A 17,087-nucleotide genomic window follows, 5' to 3' on the forward strand; every position below is an offset into this window, starting at 1 on the left:
TATTTAATTATTTAATTATTTAATTATTTAATTATTTAATTATTTAATTATTTAATTATTTAATTATTTAATTATTTAATTATTTAATTATTTAAAATTTTTAATTAGAGATTTTTGTTTTTTAAGAACTTTACACCATTCTGAATCAGTAATTATACCTGATTTATTTTTATTTAGGAAATTTAAAAGTAATGAACTAAATTCGCCACCAATTCTACCTAAACTTTGAGAACAGTAAACAATTTGTAGTAATAGTGAGTCTCTAATTTGAATATCAATAATTTTGGGAAAGTTTTCTCTTAGGATGAGGATTAGATGGATGATGATATTTTTAATGAAACCGTATAGTAATTGAGTGTTATCGATTTTATCTGGTTGTTGGTTGTTGGATGGAAAAATGGTTTGGAAAGTGATTATTGAAGAGAAGCAGTATTCTCTGATGACTTCTATTGATCTTTTGATGAATTTTTCAGTTGAGTGAGATTTCAAAGGATTTAAGACAGATAGTTCGTTTATAATAAACAAGTATCTTGAGTGTAGGTAGATTCTTTTTAGATTTTTGTTTAGGGAGATTGAGTCGTTGAAGGGCAGTATTTTTCGAATGTAGGATAGGACTTTTATGGTGGTCGACTGTTTTAGGTCAGATCTTAGGAGACGAATTAGGGCAGAGAGCATGTATGAGATTTCTTTATTGATTTCGATTGAGATTGAGGATATTAGGGGGATGTTTTGGTATTTTGTGGATAGTTGTTTAATGTAGGAGTTGATTTGTAGAGATTCTGAGTAGTAGCCTGATTTGACACAGGCGTTTGTTAGAGAGGGGAGTTCTAGGATGTCGATTATATTGTCCATTGAGTTTAGTAGAAGGGTTAAGTTTTTGTCATTGATGGATAGGTTATCGTTGTTGTTTTCATTTTGGTGATGATTATGATTATGATTATGATTATGATTATGATTATGATTATGATTATGATTGATATTGTTGGTAAGAAAGGGAATTGAGGATTTGAAATTTTTGATTAGGAGATTGGATATGTTTGAGTTGGGGTTTTTTAGGTAGTCAAAGAGAAGATTTGATTGTGCAGCCAAGTTTTGGTTAAAATTTTGAATTAAGAGGAGAAGATCTGATCTTGATTTTAGGATTAGATGCTGTGAATTTAGGAGAGAAGATTTCAAGTTGTTGTCGATTATTCTCTGGGAGGAGTCTAGTTCAGCTATTTCGTTAATGATTGAGAAATTGTCGATATGATTGGTGGTGGTGGTGGAGGTGTTTAGATTGAAGGAATCATTTGACAATAGGTCATTGAGATAGTTTAAAGCGAAGGAGTTGTAGGATGTGTTATTGATTAGGAGGTTGATGTTTTGGGGGAAGTTTGTAGATAGGGAGTCTAGTAGGAGGGATACATTTGGGTCTGTAGAGTGTTGCATTGTTGAAGAGAGTGGAGTGAGTTGGTATATATAAATGAGTGGTGGGTGATTGAATGGATATAAGGTTTTTAGAAGTGGAAATAAAGAAATTGAAATTGACAGAACATAAATGGTGGGCGGGTAAGTGAGCAAGCGAGTGAGTGAGCGAGTGAGTAAGTGGACGATGAGAAAGATGGAGTTAAAATGGGTGGGAGTATTTTATTGGTAACTGAAGTTTGAAACGTTGAAAATGATATTGATATTTAGTCAATTAATAAAGTTGAGAAGGATGAGGAAAGAAGAGATAGTGGTGAGTGGGAGATAAGTGAATTGAAAAGGAGCGGTTTGAAGGGAGGAAGGTAGAGGGAGCCATGGGAGTGGATTCAGGAAAACTGGAGAATTGGAAAACAATATGTGAACACGCTGATGTAGCAATGCGCATTTAGAAGTGGGTAGACGCGATTGAAGGCGTAAGTACGGAGTGGTAACCAATGAGAAAGCTGTGTGCAAGCGAGGACAGATGATGGAAAAATTGGAAATCTGTAAAGGAATGTTTGTGTTGAGTCAAAAGTTGGATGATAATTTTTCTTTTTATTCAGTTAGTGAAGAAAAAGGTATTAAAGAAAGAGAAAAGCAGGACGAAAAGGCAGAGAATAGCAGAGAAAATAGGAGCAAGGTGAAGGCAAAGCGAAAGTCAAACGAAGGGCTAACAGTAGCAAGTAGCAGATTAGATACAGACCAAGTGGAAAGCAGTGGAAGGCAGTGGAAAGGAGAAATATATTTAAATAGATTGTTTTTTCAATAAATGTGATTGGAGATATCTATGATTGACTTGTAAAGTAAAAGTTTTTGTAATATAATATATAATATAAGGTAATAGAAGATAATAGAAGATAATAGAAAATCCCAAAGAACAGTATAATATAGGATAGCATAGTACAGCATAGCATAGTATGGCGCTACATAATTACATTTATTCCAAGCATCAAGATGATGTTATCGACAAAATAGCCAGACCCAGTGATTACAATTTCAACAAGTTTCGATTAAGAAAGAGTGATCCGAACAGTGAGCTCAAGGTCAAACACAAACACAAATACAAATACAAAGACAAAAGCAAAAGTCAAAAGCGCAGGCAAAGCCCAAACAGAGAGCAGAATAATAGTAGTGCTCATGCTAGTCACAAAAGGGAAAGACATGGAGGTGGCAGACTGGCCAATGAGAGCGGTGGAAAAGAAGATAAAGAGAAGAAAGAGCAAAATGGAACAGATGAGCAAAGTGGGATTGAAAAGAAGAGTGAGCATAGGGATCACACCCATCGCTTAGGCAGCGATGAGAGCAGCACCAAAAGGGCAGACAAAGATGGTGGAGAGCAGCTGCTTGCTGGGCACGATTCAGACAAAGAAGTTACAAAAGATGACGCCAGCAAGCTTCTTGAGAGATGATATATAAAATGTAAATGCTATTTGACACCTATCTTTCATTGTAAGAAAGCTCTTAGTCCAGATAGGCTCTAATCAACAAATTCAACGTCTTTCTGACCATCAATAATCGCAAAGCATGAGATGGGAACTCAAGTCGGCGGGCGTGTTGAAAACCAACCAGCCCGCACAAACATGCTCGCACTGTCTAGAGATGATGGTTTGTTGGTGGAAGAAGAGCAACAGGAGCAAGAACTGTTGCTTATATTCCGTCCCTCAAACCACACCGCCCGGGTAACACAGCAGACGAGCCAGGGCTCTGGCGCACTTGCGATGCGGAAAACTGCGTGGAGAACGCATGACTATGCGCTGGGATGCCGAAGGTTCCCGGACAACCCACGTGCGTGGTTTGAAGCAGGTGCCGGGGGTGCAGTGCCGAGCGAGCAGCAGCGGTGTCCGCGCCCAGTGCCGGTGCTTACCTTACAAATGCGCGTGCTGTGATTGCAAGGGAATAACAGTGGAAGAGGCGGCGAGAGTGGCAGTGGAAGCAGCAACAGCAACAGCAACAGCAGCAGCAGCAGCAGCAGCAGCAGCAGAAAAGGCCTGGCTCACCAACGACATCCAGCGTATCAGCACTCGGAGAATCGTAGCATCATACCTCGCACTCATTCTCAGCGCTATATACCGTTCCGTCATCCTCTAAGAAAAACCCGGCTTAATAAGTCCATCGCTGGAAGTTTTCGTTTTCTGAAAGATAAAAAAATAATCACTTAGAAATAGTTTAGGAATAGCTGAGGAATATCGCTTGTGCTTTTGCTTTTGCTTGTATCTGTTCAGTGTTGTGTTACGTTGTTACTGCTCCTGTTATTTGCATCCTGTATTCTGATTCTGATTTTGGTTCTTATTCCTGTTCTTATTCTGTTCTTGTTCCACCACTCCAAGTATCTCAACTATTCTGCCAAACATCTCACCTAATTGATTTATATTTCACTACTCAACTACTTCATAATTAATTCACTACTCTCAACCACTCTCAACCACTCTCAGCTACTTTCCAACATAAATTAAAAGCCTACTTCTTTACTCATTTACTTATTCCCATCTGCTCCCATCTAATCTAACTCAATTTTATCAACTATCAACTATCAATTATCAATTACCGATTTTATTTTCTTATATCTATTCTCTGTTTCCCAACATATTTATTTCATCTCTTTACCTACCTTCCTTTCTATATTTATACATATCCATATTCCATTTCATTTCCTTTTCTTTTACTTTTCTTTTACTTTTCTTTTCCATTTTTCTTTTTGTTTTTATTTCCATTTCTATTTTTGCTTTCCCATTATACTTTACTGGCCTCTTATCAATAGTATCACAAGTATAATACATTACTATCAAAAATATTATTATTAATATTATTATTAATAATATTAATCCCTCCCTTATCATTCTTAAATGATAACCATAAATCCATATTCTAATTTCATCTCGACTTCTTAATATCAACCTCAACCTCAACCTCAACCTCAATCTCAATTCCCAATCCCAATCTCAATCTCAATCTCAATCTCAATTTTACTACTCTGTTCTACTCTGCTCTACTCTGCTCTATACTATAACATTATCCTCTACTAACATCTTCTACTATCCTCATAATGTCTGAAATTAATACCCAAAATATCGATAATCCAACTTCAATTATTAATAATATCGATAATAACAATACTAATCATAATAATAACAACACTAATGATAATACCAGTACTAGTACTAATACTAATAATACTAATACTAATAATACTAATAATACTAATAATACTAATAATACTAATAATACTAATAATACCAATGATAATAACGCCGATACAAATTACGCTGATACCTCTGATAAAAATAAAAATGAAAATAATACTAATAATACTAATAATACTAATAATACCAATGATAATAACGCCGATACAAATTACGCTGATACCTCTGATAAAAATAAAAATGAAAATAATGATAATGAAAAGAATAACAATAACAATAACAATAACAACAATATTAAAAACGAAAATAACCAAACAACCACATCAATCACCCCAATCACCCCAATCACCTCAATCAACTCAATTACAAATTCTATTCACCAAATCTCTAACGCCCCCATTGTATCCTCAAAAATAACAAAACCATCCACATCTGACCCTTTGAAACCACCAAAAAAGAAACAAAACACCTCTCCCACTTCTTTTTCCTCAACCTCTTCAACCTCTTCAACCTCACCATCCTCCACATTTCCTTCTCAAAACATCAACATCAATATAATAACAAACGACCCTCCAATAAAGGGCACACAGCCCATCCCCAAAAAATCGGCTGTCATCAAAACTGATAAACCAAGGCCCCATGTCTGTCCCATATGTACAAGAGCCTTTGCCAGACTAGAACATCTAAAAAGACACGAACGTTCTCATACAAACGAAAAACCCTTCCAATGTGCTGCCTGTGGAAGATGCTTTGCAAGAAGAGACCTAGTCCTAAGGCACCAGCAAAAATTGCACGCAAGCCTAACAAACAGCAGCAGCAACAACAACAACAACAACTCCACAAATCATACTTCAAACTTGGGTGGTCTCACCTCCTTAACCTCAAATGGCAGGTCCAGAAATAGAGCCGTCAATCACAATATCATAGAACATAAAAATAACACTGACAAAATTAAACCACTCCCTGGCCAATTATCTTTACCCAACTTTCCAAACATCAATCTATTAACAAATCAACCTCATCCCAATTCCCTGTCTTTTTTCTCGAATCAAAATCAACAAATTCTTCCTCATTTCTCTCACCACCAAAATAATCAAAATAGTCAAAATAATCAAAATAATCAAAATCGCAATAACCAAAATAACCAAAATAACCAAAATAACCAAAATAACCAAAACAATCAAAACAATCAAAACAATCAAAACAATCAAAACAATCAAAACAATCACATCCCTCATCATCATCATCCTCATCATCATCCTCACCACATGCCTCATCCTCACCACATTCCTCCCCCAATATCACACCCAATGTCCAATTCTTCCTCCAACACAAATAGTTTTTCCAACGATTACAACTCAAACAATTCTCTTCCATCTTCTTCTCAATTCATTCCTCCACAGCAATTTTCCTCAAATTCTCATCATCCCCATCATTTAATACCTCATCATCTACAAAAACCTTTATCTCATTCTCATTCTCACTCTCAATCTCATTCTCAATCACCTCCTCAATTAATAAAACAAAATTTTCTGTCTTCCAATAGTCCAAATAATAACTCAAATACAAGCATTAATCTTCTCAATAATAACAACAACAATAACAATAACATTCAAAATAATAATGACACTGATAATAATGACGATGTCCCGGATAACAACCCATTCAGTGCTTTTCAATATCCTCCCTCATTTCCCTACCAGATTCCTCAAGTTCGTGCCAACTTTCTTGACTCCAATAAACCTATCAATAACAGACAAATTTATTCTCACAACAAAAATTCTCCCTCAGTTTCTTCAGATTCTCCCACTACAAACTTATTGCCTTCTCCTCCAAAATTACTCTCAAACCCAAATTCTAACGGAGCTTCTCCAAATGATTCCTTTTATAATAACATCAATAATAAAAACTTTATTATCAATAATAATCACAGCAATAATAACATGAACAACATGAACAATAACAATATCAATAGCATTAATAACATTAACATTAATACCATTAATAACATTAATAACATTGGTAATAGTGCATTTCCGATATTAAGTCCCTCTTCGACTTTTTTATCCTCAAACATGTCAAGATCTGCTACAAATGACTTGCAGAATATTCCAAGTAACACTTCAACTCCATCTTTATCTAGTAACTCAAACCTTAATCACAATCACAACCATATACTCAATCCCAACCTAAATCAAACCCAGCATGAAGATATACTAAACTCTTTTCAAATGTATCATTCTCAACCTTTAAGTCAATCCTCTTCAATATCCAATATCAAAAATCAGCCTTTGGCTAGAACAGTCGCTAAAAATTTACAAAACCAAAATCAAAATCAAAAATTTAATGGAAATTCTAATGGAAACATGAATCTTAATATAAGCGCTAGCATCAATAATAGTCTCAATAATAGTCTTAATAATAGTCTAAATAATAGCGTAAATAACAGCATTGTGAATCTTCCAGGTGATAATCAAAATGGTATAACAAATATTGATAACAGTGATAACAATATCAATAACAATATCAATAATGATATCAATATTAACAACAACAATAACAACAATAACAACAATAAAAATAACAGTTCTTCATCGGTAAATTATGTCAGACATCGCCATGCCTCATTTTCTGCTACTTCTGGTTCATCTTATACACTTCTCAAAGACGCTAAAGCTATTCAAAATCAAAGTCAAAACCCTGAAGGACCACGCCAGGTTGGATTCTCTACTCCTCAATTATCTGCAACTGAACTAGCTTCTAAAGCTGCTTTGTCTGGTGTTGATTTAGATACTTTAGGAATTAGTTGGTTCGGTCTTGGAAACTTTCAATTAGATTCAAATGCCCAAACTCAACCACAAAAAATGTCAGAGACAAATTCTATGGCATATAATAATAATGATAATGAAAACAATAACATTAACAATATCAATATCAATACTACTACTACTACTACTACTACTACTACTAATAATAATAATAATAATAATAATAATAATAATAATAATAATAATAATAATAATAATAATAATAATAATAATAATAATAATAATAATAATAATAANAATAATAATAATAATAATAATAATAATAATAATAATAATAATAATAATAATAATAATAATAATAATAATAATAATAATAATAATAATAATAATAACAATAATAATAATAATAATAATAATAACAATAATAACAATAATGATACTAGTAGTAATAGTGATCCTCAAATTAAACAAGAATTCTCTTACTTTGATCAAAATTTGAATCTTGGTGATAGACTGAATAACCCAGGTTTTACTCCTGGAAGTTCTAATCGTCTTCAAGATTTCATGAATACTCCATTTGGGTTTGGTTTATTTTCTTCAAAAGAATTTCCAAGCGATAAACAAAATAATAATAATAATAATAATAACAATAGAAATAACGCTGATTTAAATAATGGGGACAATAACAAAAACTATAACGAATTTAATACTAATACTAATACTAACAATAATAACAACAATAATAATAACAATAACAATAGCAATTTTAATAGAAGTATTAATAATGGCAGTAATTTTATTAATATAGGAAACAATTCACATGATATTGATATTCCAATTCTACAAGAATATTTGCATATAGGTGGTGCTGGAGGTGGTGCTGGTTTTGAAGATTATGATTTCAATGATTTTGAGTTTCTTAAACAATTCCAGAATTCTAACCAGGAAACCCCTGCAGATCAAAATAACAATCCTGACGGAAAAGAAATAAATTCGGTTGATGGTTGGCTTGAAGAGTTTTTGACTTTACCAGCAGATATTGATAATAATAAAATTGATGTTAACTATGTTGGTTTTCCAGTTAAACACAACTCTAAAAAGAGAAAACATAAAAGTTCAACTGGTTATTCTAATCTTAATCCGAACTTGAAATCAAGCCCAAATTTCAACTTCAAATCTAATAACAACATGCTACCCGGGAATTTTAATTATTCTAATAATTTTCAACCCAATTCCAACACAAATATGAATTCAAATTCAAATATAAATTCAAAAATGAATTTAAATGCTAATTCTAATGTTAACACTGGTAATATAAATCTTTTTACTGGTAATAAAATCAATGCTAACATGAATTTACCCGCTGATGTTAATATGAGCCCTGTTGCTAGTATTTCATCTGGAACAGGCAGTCCTGGATCCCCAGATATATCTTCTTTATTTAGATCAAGACAGATCGATTTATTCAAACAGCAAAATAGTATAATCAGTCAAAAACCTGAATTAGATCCTAATTTGGCCCGAAGAAATTCTATGAGTTTGTTTAATAATACAAACTCTCCTCAATTCAATTACACCGAAGACGGTTTATTTCAGTATAATTATAACTTATTTGATAATGAAGCTAGAAACAGCATATTAATATTAAATCATTTGAAAGATGAGCAGTTTCCCTCTGTTAGGGAATTGAATACATATCTTTATTTATATGGCAAAGAGTTTGATCAATATTTCCCGTTTGTTCATTTTCCATCTTTAAATGCAAAGCTGGACAACATTCCTTTGATTTTGTCTGTTGCAGCAATCGGTGCTTTATATTCATTCCATTCTCAAAATTCAATACTATTATTTAGTGTTGCAAAATTTTACATTCATAGTTTTTTGGAGAGAAATAAGAATTTTAAAAATGATGAAGTTCCTCTATGGCTAATTCAAAGTTTGACTCTTAGTATGTTTTTAGGGATTTTTAATGATGAACATGCTATAGCTGGATCGATATCAAAGCAGTTAAATTCATTAATTTATTTGGCAAAAAATTGCAATCTACATTTGCCATTAGAAAGCTTTATTACACCTCCTCCAGTTTTATCTCAGGATCAAACTCAAAATAATATTAATTATACACCAACAGTACTAAAGAATAATTATGAATATTTTATTTTAGCTCAATCGAGAATTAGAACTATACATTCACTATTATTAATATCTGTTTTATTTGATTCCTTAATAGGAATTCCAATAATATTAAAGTCTCAGGATATCAAGTGTGGTTCACCTTGTCATATTGAAAATTTATGGAGATCGGGAAATTATAAACAATGGTTTCAGGTTTTGAAACAATACAATATAATAATTGATTCCAAATTTTCCCTAATACAAATTAGTAGCTCTGAAAGCTTTACTGATTGTATCAAAGCATTAAACAGGCATAACCACACTGAGCTTGTAAGTAAGCGTTACAGCTCTAAAACATTGCTTAGTTTATTGATGAGCATTCATGAAAGAATCTATATTGAAAGGGTTGAATTGAATAGCTCCAAATCAAATGAAGCAATGAAAGTTATGAAGTGGAGAATGGCTCAAAGACCAGAGATTGAATCATTGATAAAAGCTTGGGAAGTTCTATTTGTTAAAAATGGCGGAGTATTAATGACAAACAAATACAATATGCAACTGATTAAAAATAAGCCGTTGATAAGATTAATACTACCATTGCTATGTTTTGCCAAAATTAGATTATGTGTTTATTTAACCCCGGTAATTGAAAGCATTTGGTTGAAGAATTGGGATGGTATGCATAATTCTTTAGCAGCATTAGGAAATGATTCGGAAGCTTTAAGGGAAAGTTCATCATTTGCATTAGATATAATAGAATTGTGGATCAACCAAATTTCGATTATAAATGATGCAGAGAAAACATCGGCTAGAACACCAATTTTTTTCATAACTTGCACATTTAGTGCTATTTTGGTATTGTCGGAATATATGTATCACTTGGAAAATATTGCAAGCAATTCTTACATGAGTGATATAAATGGTAATATTGGACAGATTATGGCAACAGATACTGCATTATTTTTGAGATGTGCTTCAGTTTATAAACAAGTTGAAACACAGTTATCACCAAAAGGACTAAGTAAAACATTTTCAGAATATTTGAGAATACAAGCAAAAGGGGCATTAGATGTTGATAATCTAGATGATGAATTAAACAGATTAGCAGAAGCAAATTTTGACTATCAATGTTTGACTAACGCAATCAGACGTTCAAGATTATCCTCAAAGTCATTATATATTGGGGTTAGAATATTAGGAGATGCGCCAGTTTGGCCAGCTGCAATGTTATTTGCTGAAGCTCTTAAGAATAGAGCGACATTTATCTCAAGAAACCTGATAAATTCTCCTCAAGAAGTTAATCATAAGGCATAATTTAAAGATTGGAACTATAAATAGGGCAAAATATAGTAATGATGATAATAACAATAATGATAATAACAACAATAATAATAATAATAATAAAGTAATAATTAACAATATGCAGGTTAATCGTGTATTTTTAGGTTTTTTTAATTTTTATTTTGGTTTTAAATTTTTTATTTGTGTTTTTCACATTTAAAAAAAAAATCTTTATAAAAAAATAAGAATTAACTTTTTTATTCTTTTTATTAATTTTTTTTTATATTTAACTTTTGATGATTTGGATAATCATATACCGTTTTCATTACAATTAATTTAAAACAAACAAATAAGAAAGCAACGATACAATTAATGAAAACAAAAAACTAAAATCATGGAATAAAACTAAAATTTAAATTTAAAAGGCATTTTGTTTAAATTTTAACGAATTTTTTTATATTAGTTTGGTTTTTTTAATAATTTTTAACGATTTTTTATTTTACTTTGAAACTTTTTTTGTATATTGGGATGATGTTTAGATTTCATTTATTTTTTTAATTGTTAACTTATTTTGTGTACATTTTTTAATTAGTTATATTTTTTTACAATTCTTTTATACTTTTCTTAAAAAAATTTGTGTATTTTTGTGTGTTTATCTTTTTGAAATTCATTATTTGATTACATATTATCTCCAAGTTTATGTCACTTTGGTAAACAAAGTTGGCTAGTGTATTGTATGGAAAGTAATACAAATACTATGAATTTAATATTACTATTCTTTAACTTATAATTTATAATACATTGGTTTATCAAGGAAATGTCACGTTTAAAATATCTCTTTTTCCTGATAGCGAAGTGTTCTGATAAACCACTGTAGTTTTTATATATCTTTAATTTTATCATAAATTCCCTTCGACACAACCATAGTTGGAATTCAAATCATCCAGCAGCAGTTATTCCCATGTCAATTGAAGAATATTTAACAGCAAGCTTACTTAAATATGAACGATTTGGGCCGAGCATACGAACATATTCGAATATCGGTTGCGTTAAAAAATAATTTGAAATATTATTCGAAATATTATTCGCAACAATTAAAGTTCCGTATAGTTTTCGAAATGCAAACACACACGTGACAAAAACAAATGCATATTTTAGATCCAGTCAAGATCCGACTAGATACAAAGTCATTCCAATTAAACCCGTCCTATTCCGGTTACGTTTAGGTTTATTTTCGGTTTGTCCTCGGCTGATGATGACCCGTCTATTCCGTCCCGTATTTATTCATTGTTTCCACTACTGCGTTTTGGCTTGAAAGCTTGTTATATTTGAACCCAATTGCAATTCTGTCTGGTTTTTGATTAGAAATCAACAGAAATCCAATAATACCTATTTGACCCTGTTAACATAAACAATAACTTTAAGATGATGTAAAATCATTTTAAGAAAACCACTAATTGTATTTTTTTACAAAAGGAAGACCTTGGAATGAATAGAACAGGTTTTTAGATACATTGTTTTTGTCAATGTAAGAGGTTAATGAAAGTATTTTTGTGTAGCAGTGTTACTGATCAGAATAATTTCTCAAAATCTTTATTTTTTCAGATTCAAGATTATAGAAAAATAAAATCAGAAAATGAAATTTCTTTTGTGCATTACTACAAGTAGAAAATGTGAAGGGCAGCATATTCTACTATGAAAGGTGCTCGGATCATTCTTTATCCTCTCCAATATCGCGGAGAAACATAAATCCTGCTAAGAAATCGTTTATAAAGATTTATAATGGTATTTTTTGTTTTTAAAACCCACTTACAATTGAAAAATCAAATTAAACAGTGAAAATAGTGACATACAGTAATAAATTTCTGTGGGTAAAAATGTTGATCCAACAATTGGTAAATTACTTGTTCTTAGATTGTATTCTTTTTTTTCAATAATTAGATGCAAGAAAGATTCTAAATAAAATCTTCAGGATTGTAAAAAACAAAAGGTTTGCTTTTAGATCAAGAATATTGAGTATCAACTAATTTATTTCTTTAAAAGAAAATCCCCAATCTTAGCTCAACCTAGTTTTTATCTTAAACAGGAAAAAAATTTGAATATGGTAATTTCTTTCAACACTTAGCACAAAATGATTTGGATCAATAGATGATATTATTGGTGCTATCCTTGGATTTTAAAAACTCTTAAACTCATTTGCTGTTTTTTTATAAAAAAACCACAAGAGTTGTATGTATGGTTTAAAATCACACTCGCATAGCTTTAACCTGTGGTATTTACCAGGTAAAAGTTTTGTTTTAGTAAGGAGATATATTGTATTAATTTTGAAATATAAAAAAAAATATTTCCTAAAGTAGATTGCAGCTACAGAAAAAAAGATATTTCACATGCACTTGTAATTAAAATGATTTAAAATGATTTAAAATTCAGTTATAGTTTAGTATCAAAGTTATCATGAGATGTTTCAGCTGAGAAAAGGGAAAGCACTGGAAATAAACATGGAAATGGAAATTGATAGCAATTCGATAAACTAGACAAAGAGAAAAAGGGGAAGATGTGGGTGTGTAACAAAGCATACAAATTGTATGAGAAGCAGTCGAATGAAGTTTTTTTGAAATGGTTTTATGATTTTATGATTTTATGATTGCTAATTAAAAGAACACCAAAGTATTGCAGAAATTCAGAAAGGGGGCGATTATCGTGTGTGAATAGTCTTTTGTAGATGAGTGGAAAAGAAGTGACTCCTTATTTCAGTTTAAAAATGAGTAAAGTAAAAGTCATGTTGAGAATCATGAAAGATACAATATATTAGTATAGCGAAGCGAAGTTATTTCATTGATTCATTTACAGTCCAATGGATAACGCTGTCAAGAGCTGTTTAACAAATGGTGGTGAATGGAGATGATAAGCAGAAGACAAGTTGAACAAAGCAAGTGTGTAGAGGTTAAAGAGGGAATGAGAATGAGAATGGGAATGTGGTTAGTGTGGGTTTTGAATCAAAGGAAACTTAGATAAGGGACAAGTTCTGATAAAGAGCAAAGGGGTTTAGATGGTTAACACCCCCAAGAAGTTTGATAAAGAGCACAGAAAGTGTGCAGAAGTGGCCCAGAAAAGTTGTCTCTGTTTGTTTAAGTGTTTGGAAATTTATTTAGGTGTTTATTTAAGTTTGCGTTATATAAAACAAGGTTGAAGTAAGAATAAAAGCTTCTTAAAAGTAAAAAAAAAAATTTATTAAAAAAAAAATATAAAAAAAAAAACTATAGTGAATTATATAAAAATCTTTATTTATTTTCATCAATTTGAAAAAAAAAAGAGAGAAAAAAAAAGATTAACTGAACACTAGTGAAATTCGTGTGGTGCATTACTAATTTATGGTTGATAAATTTATTGATATATTGATTTATTGGCTGAATAATATATTAATTGATTAAATTGATTAAATTGATGTTTGGATAGATTGTTTTGATTCCTTTAAAACCCCCCCCAGTATATGTCATAAAATATAAATGATAGAAGTAAAAATAAGTTGCTGAACGATAAGAGAAAGCAAAAATATTATTAGTTTAAGAGATCTAAAATAGATGATAAAAAACTGTTCGAATAATAAAAATTTGAAGTTAATGGATGACACTGATTACGGTATTTTAGATAGACAGTTGGATAGATAGTTGGATAGTTATAATATACAAGTTTAAAAAAATTATTCGATTTTATAATAGTACAAATTATTCGATTTGTGAATTGATTCTTTTGTGAATTGAAGTAGTAAGGTTGTTATTATCGTTAGTGAGTTGGTTGAGATATTGATTGAATATTGGGATGTGTTGTCGTTAAGTTGATTAGATGTTTTGAAGCTATTATTTCATGTTGTTATCGAAGTAATTTTTGTAATAACGATTCAATTCCTATTGAGATTGTTTTGTGAATTAGTTGAATATTTGTCGTTTGTTTTGTTTGTTTTGCTTTGCTTTGATTTGTTTTGATTTATTTTATTTTTAATTTTGATTATTTTTTTTTTGTTAAGATAGAATTGTGAGATTATAATTTACGGAATTCGGTAAGCACAGGATAAATAGCTTCAAAGGCTTTATAAATTTCTTCACGTTGTTTTGCACCAGTCAAGACAATTTTACCAGAAACAAAAATCAATAGAACGATTTTGGGTTTCACCATTCTGTAGATTAAGCCAGGGAACAATTCAGGTTCGTAAGAACTGAAAGTACCATGGGAAAAAGCCAAACCCTCCAACCTTATTGGGAATTTGACGTCACAAGAGCCAACAATATTTTGGATTTTAAAATCTGTGAATTTGGCATTGAAACCCAACTTCTGAATGATTCTGGCATACTTTCTTGAGGCTAATTTTGAGTCGTCTTCAGATTTGGCACCAGTAACAACCATCTTACCAGAAGCAAATATCAAAGCAGTGGTTTTGGGGTTACGGATTCTCATAATAACGGCAGCAAAACGCTAGAAGAAAGTTAGTTAGTAGGAGAAAGAATGGAGTGGAGTGGGAGCAGAGAGTTGTAACATACCTTTGGGTTGTACTCAGCATTTCTTGCGTGCAAGGCAATGGTCTTCAAGTCGAGTCTGCAATCCAAGTTGACGGTGGCAACAATGTTCTGCAAGGTAGGAACCAAGTCAGTAGTTGTGGCATCATCTTCAAGAGTAGCAGCAGGATCAGAAGATTGTATTTGGTGGTTGTTTGGGAGATTTATTTTGGAGACATCAGTCTCGATGCTGTTCATGGGAAAGATTATGTTAGAGTTGAAAGCATCTTTGGCACTTTGGGGAGTTTCGGGTTTGAAGTTAAAGTTCATGTTGGCAAGAAGCTATAGTATAGAAGAACAAGAAGAAAACAAAAGAATAGAAATGTATTTGAGTATTGAGTATTGAGTATTGAGTATTGAGTATTGAGTCTATGAAGAGGAGATAAAAGCTAATTTACCACCAGAGCGTCAAGAGATGAATGAGAATTAATGGTCCACGTGATTCCAGCTACCTTTTTCCGCCAGGCCCCTTTGAATTAACCCTTCAAATGAAGAGAGAAAGTTTTGGAAAAAAGAGGTGGAATTCGGTCCCTTATATACAAAAAGCGTTAGAAGCGCTGGGACGGGCGGAGGCCAATGGGAGCGCGCACGGAGAAGTTAAATTTGTGTTTCAGCGATTGCACCAAATTTCCTGCGAATGTGCCCGATTTAGACTTTTGCATTCATGACGCGTCTGACCTTCCTAACTGAGCCCACAACCCTAACATCCTGGCCACTTTGAGACGTGTTGCAGCCTAGTCACACTCTAAAATAGCAATCTGGAACAAGGCAGCCAGACAGGGATGGACACTGTGGGCTGGAGCCTGCTGCCGCTGCTGCTGGGGACTCTGAGGACTCTGGAGAGTCTGGTGCAACTGGCACTGGGCAGCTCTGGCGCCTTTGGCAGCGACACAGAGAAAGCACAGCAGCTGAGAGCTATCTTGGTACAGCATTCAGGGACACAGGCTCTAGGATTCTGAGCTATGTTTGACCACCAGCAGAATTATCCCAAGCCAATTTAGATCTCCAAGGCCATTTTTTCTTTCCAGTAAGCGACGAACCAGCAGACAGTTGGAAGCCAGGGAGTTTGTGACTTGAATCTTTTCCTGTAGCAGCAGACAGTTGGGATGGGCAGGAAGGATGGAAGCGGAGCAGGATAGCTGGGACAAGCATGGATGAGTGAGAAGCGAGCTGGAGACACAGCTGGAGACGCAGCTGGAGGAGGAGGATGGATAGCAGAAGCAGCGAGATATAAGAAAGTAAAAGCAGAAAGAAAAAACAGAGCTGAGGGCAGGGAGCTGGAGGGCTCTGCGTGCAGCTCCAGCGCATTCCCGAATCAGCAGCACGCTGCTCCCCGAACCGGGTCACCCAGACCCCACTGTGCACGTGTGTTCCAATCAACCTCGGGTCGGTTTGTGCTGTTCGGAAGTTCCGGTTGGCGAATTTCACTTTCTGGTGGAATTGTCTCTTTGCTGTGGAATTGGAGGGCTTCAGCTCCAGCTCCAGTTCCATCTTCCAGCTGTAGCACCAGCTAGCAGAACAACAACATATCCAGCAGCTGTTATATCTGCCACTCTGCCACTCTGCCAGCTTATCCATCTCATATTTGCTTCAATTTGGATTTCTCTACGAACATTGCTTACTTCTTGGCTCTTTCCTGCGAATTCCATCTTTGCTTTTCTTCTTACCTACCGCAACCAACCATCAATTCCTATTGCAACAACAACATAGTAACCATATACTCTGCTGTGCTCTGTATTGTATTGCATTATATTCTATTATATCATATTATAAGATATTATAAGATATTG

At 32.9% G+C, this 17,087-nt stretch overlaps 5 protein-coding genes across 5 annotated transcripts; 2 read left to right on the forward strand and 3 right to left on the reverse strand.

Moving 5' to 3' along the window:
* Positions 1-87: 87 nt before the first annotated feature.
* COG8 (Golgi transport complex subunit COG8) lies at positions 88-906 on the reverse strand (the record flags this gene model as incomplete). Its single annotated transcript, XM_020190201.1, has 1 exon — positions 88-906. A coding segment is annotated over one exon (819 nt), but the record flags the coding sequence as incomplete, so codon positions are not given.
* Positions 907-2,104: 1,198 nt separating this feature from the next.
* ASCRUDRAFT_97173 (uncharacterized protein) lies at positions 2,105-2,916 on the forward strand. Its single transcript, XM_020195230.1, has one exon. The coding sequence runs from the start codon at positions 2,361-2,363 to the stop codon at positions 2,850-2,852; it is 492 nt and encodes a 163-aa protein (XP_020049887.1). The 5' UTR covers positions 2,105-2,360; the 3' UTR covers positions 2,853-2,916.
* Positions 2,917-4,486: 1,570 nt separating this feature from the next.
* ASCRUDRAFT_5550 (FTFMHR domain-containing protein) lies at positions 4,487-12,366 on the forward strand (the record flags this gene model as incomplete). Its single annotated transcript, XM_020191161.1, has 3 exons — positions 4,487-10,651; positions 10,761-10,899; positions 12,353-12,366. 3 exons carry the CDS (start codon positions 4,487-4,489, stop codon positions 12,364-12,366), a joined length of 6,318 nt encoding a protein of 2,105 aa, XP_020049888.1.
* A 2,419-nt stretch (positions 12,367-14,785) lies between these two features.
* Positions 14,786-15,495, reverse strand: SPT15 (TATA-binding protein; the record flags this gene model as incomplete). The annotated part of the gene is made up of 2 exons (XM_020190143.1): positions 14,786-15,217; positions 15,283-15,495. 2 exons carry the CDS (start codon positions 15,493-15,495, stop codon positions 14,786-14,788), a joined length of 645 nt encoding a protein of 214 aa, XP_020049889.1.
* A 417-nt stretch (positions 15,496-15,912) lies between these two features.
* ASCRUDRAFT_97198 (uncharacterized protein) lies at positions 15,913-17,033 on the reverse strand. Its single transcript, XM_020195232.1, has one exon. The coding sequence runs from the start codon at positions 16,873-16,875 to the stop codon at positions 16,258-16,260; it is 618 nt and encodes a 205-aa protein (XP_020049890.1). The 5' UTR covers positions 16,876-17,033; the 3' UTR covers positions 15,913-16,257.
* Positions 17,034-17,087: the final 54 nt, after the last annotated feature.

Source organism: Ascoidea rubescens (genome assembly GCF_001661345.1).
Source record: "Ascoidea rubescens DSM 1968 unplaced genomic scaffold ASCRUscaffold_1, whole genome shotgun sequence".
Lineage (NCBI taxonomy): Eukaryota > Fungi > Ascomycota > Saccharomycetes > Ascoideales > Ascoideaceae > Ascoidea > Ascoidea rubescens.

Bases quoted from the DNA above. Each gene is read 5' to 3' on its own strand.
- ASCRUDRAFT_97198 (XM_020195232.1), bottom strand. From the start codon at position 16,875: ATGGATAAGCTGGCAGAGTGGCAGAGTGGCAGATATAACAGCTGCTGG.
- ASCRUDRAFT_97173 (XM_020195230.1), top strand. From the start codon at position 2,361: ATGGCGCTACATAATTACATTTATTCCAAGCATCAAGATGATGTTATC.